The sequence below is a fragment of the Penaeus monodon genome, unplaced genomic scaffold (genome assembly GCF_015228065.2).
Source record: "Penaeus monodon isolate SGIC_2016 unplaced genomic scaffold, NSTDA_Pmon_1 PmonScaffold_18707, whole genome shotgun sequence".
NCBI classification, from domain to species: Eukaryota; Metazoa; Arthropoda; class Malacostraca; order Decapoda; family Penaeidae; genus Penaeus; species Penaeus monodon.
Genome location: NW_023648269.1, coordinates 1 through 6891, shown reverse-complemented (window position 1 = coordinate 6891; position 6891 = coordinate 1). Strand labels below are relative to the sequence as shown.

The 6891-nt window shown below is 37.2% G+C and overlaps 1 protein-coding gene across 1 annotated transcript; it reads right to left on the bottom strand.

Moving 5' to 3' along the window:
* Window positions 1-6: 6 nt before the first annotated feature.
* Window positions 7-6105, bottom strand: LOC119569789 (cleavage and polyadenylation specificity factor subunit 6-like). The gene is made up of 7 exons (XM_037917807.1): window positions 6009-6105; window positions 3215-4025; window positions 2792-2992; window positions 2370-2465; window positions 990-1244; window positions 489-637; window positions 7-224 (listed from the first exon to the last, which is right to left on the bottom strand). Exons 1-7 carry the CDS (start codon window positions 6103-6105, stop codon window positions 40-42), a joined length of 1794 nt encoding a protein of 597 aa, XP_037773735.1. The 3' UTR covers window positions 7-39.
* Between the last annotated feature and the right edge of the window lie 786 nt (window positions 6106-6891).

Genomic DNA, 6891 nt, shown 5'->3' with positions numbered 1-6891 from the left:
TTCTTCACTATCTCCACCTCTAAAGAAGCAATATCGGAATTATTGGCTGTCTCCACATCCTCCTGAGCTTCCTTTGTGGTGATGCCATTGCATTCCTCCCCGACTCCTTGCCCTTTGTGCCGGTGCTGTTTTCTGGTACATTATTCTCTGCTGATGATTCTCTGGTCTCTCCATCTGTTCCTTGGTTTTGTCCTTTTTAAGGCTCAAACACCCATTTCTGCATGCTAAATTTCAGAAATAAAACAATTATCAGTGTTTAATCAATATTAACACAGACTGCAAATTCTAAAGACAATATTTATACATACTTAGGAATAAATTTGGATTGATGACTAGATAAAGAAACACTGACTGGATTATAATGCCAAAGCCTCTGAAGGCAAGGTTGTCCTACTCAGTTTAAATAGCCCAGCCATTTATAAAGGATATGAAATATAAAATCTTTAAAATATTCAACTCTTTTTTTTTTTTTTCTATACTATCCTTACCTATTGCCTGATGCTGCTCTTGCTGTTCCTTCTTTTCCCTTGCCTTCCTCTTTTCTTCTCGTATTCTAGTACCTCTCATTATCAATTTTTCTTCAACTACTTCACAAAGCGACATTAGCTTCTTCGTTGCACGCATCACTAATGGATTCCTAAATACAAATTCAAAATTGTCAGAAATACATGTTACAAAAATGCTTCAGTATGTCCATCGGTTATTATAAATATACAGGAAATAGATCTAATGAAAATAACAGTGTGAGTAAACTTTTAAAAAATATATTAGTAGTTATATAGATATAATGGCCACCCATGGTAGATCTCGTCTTTCAACATTTATGATATTCAACAGCACATAGCAGCAATGAAAGGAGATTTTTTTTTTATTAAAATGAAATGTGGATAAGTATTTTTAAGAAGCACTTCAAAATCTAAATAAATCTTTTAAAATTAGAGATATCAAGAGGTGAGGTAAAAAGATGAAGAAGAAAGAGATAAACCTACTTCTCATCACGCTGGTAATAAAGATCGGCAGGAGCTGAGCGCACCCATGCAGCCTTCACATCCTCTTCTTCCTCTAGTTCCTCCTCCTTTGACGCAGGCTTAGACTTCTCCTCTTCTTGTATAGTTGGCAGGGATTCGCACTCCTCCTTCTCTTCGGGGGGGAGGTCCACTGCACTCCTTTTTTTTCTTTTACTACCCACCTCTTTGACGGGGCTTCGTGACTTGTGCCTGTCAGGGCTCCAGGAGGGACGTGATCTGAAAAAGGAATTGTGATTGCTTGAAGTGTTTACAGAAGCTAAGTTTGGTGCTGGGGATTTTTCAGGTTCCCTGTGACTTTAAGTTTTATCATATATTTCAAAGACACCAGAACCTAGATTATCCCCTAGATCCGGATATCGTGACCAATAGGTCATAAAAAAATTTGGCTGAGGGTCAGGGTAATATGAATTTGCTGTCATGTGAATTTTGGCTGAAGGACAGAGAGATAAACCTAACTGACTTGCCATGAATTCACAGAGCTCTTCGAGGGTGATTAGACTTAGTGGGCATTTAGGAAGGTGTTCTTGCTTTATTTCCATTGTTAAACAAGTGTGGAATGTATCACATTTGTACCTGCCATGACTGGGAGGACACTATTTCCATACTCAGGATTCTATTCCTGCTGCTGGTGGCACAGGGTGTATTACAGAAAACTGAATATTATGAAAAAAAGACACAAATAACAAAATGTTACTTACTGTTATTGTTAATGAAGAGTTATAGACTACCAAGAGAGATAATATTGAGTCTAGGGCAAGGGAAACAGTCTATTGCCATCTTGGTATAGCATATCAAATGACAAATATAGTTCCTGGAAAATGGCAAACAAGCAAAAAACATACATGCAGAAAAAGAGATAGCAAAACTGCATGGCGGACACAAGGAGTATTGACAACGCACACCTGGTAGAGTCACCATTCAAATAAGCCTAATACCCAGATTTTGGGCCACATGCAGGCAGCAAGGCACCCAGATCCAATGGGTTTAGCAAAGCAGTCTTCCTAGTCACAGGTAAGAAGGGACCCAATGCACCCAAGAAGACCTGAGAAAACGCTCAAGAGAAAGACTAAGATCTCTGAAGCTCTGATCCTCATGACTGGTCAGAATAGAAGACTGCCCTAGAAAGAGCCAGACTGAACACACTTCACCTGCTGACTCACACTCAAACTCTGATGATGATGATGATGATTGATGATTATTATTGATTGATAATGATGATGATGATGATGATGACATATACTCAAACCTATGAACCCATTCCCTACATCACTCAATCCTAACTTAAATACTTCCTCATTCATTCATTGTGAATTTTCTCTCTTTTTCAATCCTATAACTTACCTCTTCCTTTCTGGGGACAAAGGTCGAGAACTTGAACGAGAATGAGATCCAGGACTCCTTGAATACCGTTCTTTACGATCATTGTCATACCGAGATCTGGAATACATAACATGAAGATTGATTCCATATTTTTTAAAACTATAAATTACATACTGACATATCTACTATGTCTTATATACTACTATATCAATCAAGGCTCATGTGCTGACATATAAATTAAATCAATAAAATATATCAAGAATTGGTATGGCATAAGAAAATGTGAGATATGAGAAAGAGTACAAACCCTAATGTAATTAAAATGGTTTCAAGTCAACAATATCTCATTGCTAATCTGACATAAAATGTCAACCTCTACACTAAAGTAGAAACTAGTTATGCAGTACCTTACTATATTCTCTAATTTCATACACATATCCCACCTTTCGCGAGAATCCCTTGAACACCTTCGAGGCTCTGTGCGGTTTCTTGACTCTACTCTTCTAGATGAGTAGTCAGAAGGACTTCTTGACCTTTTCCTCCTCCTGCCGTGTCTATCACGCCATCCGTTGCTAGAGTAAGCATCAGAGTAGCTTCTATTCTCCTTGTATCTTGAGTCTATGCTACAAAGATCATCTTCATACCTGTGGTCAAATACAAGTGATTAATAGTCTTCCAATCTAATTTTGATTTTTTTATACTGTTTTAACTTTTAAAAAATAATAATTATGAATTATTAAAATGGTCTTGACTAAAGAGGAGGTAAATATCAAATTTCTATTAGTACACACAATGATGTTAATTCACATTTAACATGTAATCAGTGGATAAGCACAAAATTCTGCGAACTGCAAAGCCAACCTTACCCTGACCTTGAAGAAACCTGAGAAGACCTCTCTTGCCCATGGATAGAAGAGTCATGGTCTCTACCTCTGCTATTCCCCCTGTAGCTGTTTCTTGATGGTACGCCACTTCGATCAATACCAGACCTTGTTGTAAGGTCTTCAGTGTGAGGTCTATGAGGTCTCTCTGAATCCCAATCAGATCCCTGCCACGTCTGGTGATGTATATCCCCTGGGCTGACACCACCCCAAGCAGAGCCAGGAGGAGGCTGGCCAGTCTGCACCATTTGTGAAGAAGGAGGAGGAGACACTCCCCACCCATACATGGGGGTTCCAACATAGCCTGGGCCAGGAGGTGGGCCAGGTGAAGGCCCTGGAGGCGGAAACTGCGTAAGTGAGAGGGGTCCAGATGTGCCAACTGAGGGGCACTGAGGAATGCCAACAGGTCCAGGACATGACCTCACTGGAGGGGGACCAAAATGCCCATTAGATGGCAGGCCTGAGGGGGTGCCTGAGGGAGGGCCTTGGGGTACACTGTGCTGAGGAACATTATACTGGTTTGGCATGGAGGTCTGAGGAGCTACAGCATAGTGATCAGGGGGAGCAGCTTCAGGCATGCCTTGATTTGGTGCTCCATACATAGGAGGAGGTCCATGAGCATTTGCCCAGTTTTGTGGTGGAGCATTCACAGGCGGTGGCTGGTTGTGAGGGTACTGATGCATTCCACCTGCAGAAGCACCCCATTGTGGTGGCGGACCATTACCCGGTCCTACATATGGCCACTGTGGGCATGCTGGCCCTCCTGCCCATGATGGTCCACTACTCATTACCTCACCTATTAAATGGAAAAAGGACAAAAATTATGATTTGGGCACAAAGTTTACAGGAAGTCATGGTTAGATCGGACCAAGCAATAGCAGTAGAATATGTATCAAAGATTAAAAAAAAAAATTGTCAACAAAAAGCAGGCCTATCTGATTAAGTAAAAAAATTGAATGGTGACATTTCATGACCACCAATCATTACTATTTCTATATGACATTACAGTAACATCAATACCAATAGAAGTCAAATGACTCTCTAATTTGTTTTGTGCAAGAGATTAAAAAATGACGACAGCAGAGTAAAAAAAAGCAATTTGGTCTATCCTTTATATATATATACATATGGTATATAACATGACATAGTATATATATATATATATATATATATATATATATATATATATATATAGTATGGGTGTATATGTATATTTATATATATATTATATATGTATATATATATTATATATATATATATATATATATAATATATATATATATATATATATTTTTTTTTTTTTTTTTTTTATCTAAGTGCAAAATCCAATACAGACAACTTGAACCAATTTCATTGTTGATAAATAATGCTTTTTCTGGAGAATTGTAGGTCAGTGGCTACTACCATGACAGAAGTCATTGGATGCCAATGCTAGCTCTTTAGGACCTTTGGTATAAATTATTAGTGCAGGGCATACTTCAGTATATTTATAGCTATTCTACACTATCCTTGATACACTATATATCATACCTTCCCTAAGAATAAGGGCCAATAACATTAAATATGGTTTCCACTGGCTAAAATTACTGCATGTTGCCAGGATTAATAAAATGTAATTCACTAATATACACCATATGTTTTAACATCAGCAACAACCCATAGAACAAATGAAACTATACCATAGGATCATTTTACAAAACACAGTAATTTTCTTATTTCATGTTTCATGCAGTCATCAAGCCCTGCAATTTTAATTTTTTATTCTTATTATTCACAATGTAATATGCCTGAATCTGTTCTTTTTTCCACCATACATGATCAGTTCAGGAAATATGTGAGTCTTGGTAATTGTTTACAAAGCGACTCAGATCCAAGTCCCATTACCTCAGGTGACAAACTTGGGGACACTCTGGCAATCCATAAATAGTACTGAATGAACAGTGTCTGTTACTGAGAGTGTTGCACCCTCCAGAGACACAGTCACAAAATCATGTGAACCCCAAAATACAAAATACAAATCCTACCTTCTATTTATTCTCTAGACTGGGGGGTAAGCCCCCCTGTGCCCCTCTTTATTAGCACTTCGTGCCAACTTACAAAAAATGCAATATTAAGAACTCTGGCTGTGTATGGTTGTAGTCACTGAGCGATGATATGCAGCGGATATTTCTGTCATTTTGTGGTAAACAGTAGGTTGTTGCAGCTGTACCTCTGTTGCTTATTACTTTATTTCTTTTGCTCTACAAGATGGTAGTGTCCATTTCCCTCTATCTTCATGCATTGTTCTCGGTAACATTAACTGAATGAAACAAAATCCTTACTATATTTTACAGGCTAAAACAACCCTTCGTCAGACATTTTTCGCACAGTGAGTTTGTATGGGTTCCTTACTTGATGATACATCACTAGATAGGTCTACAAGGGCAGTGGTGGACTGAGGTTGGGATTCTATACAAACATCTTGGCAACAGCCTTCCTCTTAAACTGATAAGAAGATATGCGGGAAAGTTGTGAATATCATCTTTTACTATAACTGGACCGGTATCCTTAAAAAAAAAAAAAAAAAAAAGATTCCTGACAATCATGCTTCTCTAAACCTTGACTCTACACCCTAAAAAAAAACTTTACTTTTAAAACCTCCCTAACCACAAACTAGAACAATCCAAAACCCTTAATAATCTAACCCACAAGAACACGTAAAAGGAGAAAAACCTTCAAAAGAGGAACCTTCATACAATCTTCATAACAGTAAAGCAGGTTTCCTCACGACCCCACTCACTCCTTGTTGTTTTGGTTCGAGGGTCGCTTACGCCGCCAACACCGAGGCAGCCGAGGCAGCCGAGGCGCGACCCAGATTGGCGAGGCCGTTGGGGCATTGGCACTTTTTTGGGGAGGGAGTGGGGGAATTGTAACTTTTTTTTTGGGGGGGTTGGGAGATGTAACTTTTTGGGGGAAAGGAGTGGGGATTTGTAACATTTTGGGGGGAAGGGAGGTGAGGAAATGATACTGGACGTTCATAAACATACATAATTATATATATATATATTATATATATATATATATATATATAATTATATACAATATATATATATATAATATATATATATTATATATATATCATATATTATATATATAAGTATAATATATCCAAAAAATCCAATCCCCAAAGCTCAACTTCGTGCTGCCTGTCCGTAACGACCTCGAACCAAACAACAAGAGTATATGGTCGTGAGGAAAACTGCTTTACTGTTATGAAGATTGTATGAAGTTCCCCTTTGAAGTTCCCTTTTACGTCTTGGGGTACGATTATTAAGGTTTTGATATGTTTAGTTTGTGGTTAGGATTTTAAAGTAAAGTTTTTTTTAGGTTTTAGAGTCAAGTTTAAGAAGCATATTGTCAGATTTTTTTTTAGGTAGTATATAGTAAAAATGATATAAATTTGCATATTTCTATCAGTTTAGAAATGTAGATTTGTATAAATAATATACATTTATATTAGTGATTATCATCAAGTAAGATAAACTGTAAAATGTTACATTATTTACTGTAAATATATAGTAAGATTTGTTTCTATATTTTATAATAGAATATAATCTTTACAAGTAGTAATACATAAATACTATAGTTAAATACAGAAATATATATTGATAATAAAATATAAT

Excerpts from the sequence above, each read along its gene's own strand:
- LOC119569789 (XM_037917807.1), bottom strand. The coding sequence starts at position 6,105 with ATGCCCCAACGGCCTCGCCAATCTGGGTCGCGCCTCGGCTGCCTCGGC. Across the intron at positions 4,026-6,008 it reads TCGAACCAAAACAACAAGGA|GTGAGGTAATGAGTAGTGGA; the intron begins GTGAGTGGGGTC and ends TCCATTTAATAG. Across the intron at positions 638-989 it reads TATTACCAGCGTGATGAGAA|GAATCCATTAGTGATGCGTG; the intron begins GTAGGTTTATCT and ends ATTTGTATTTAG.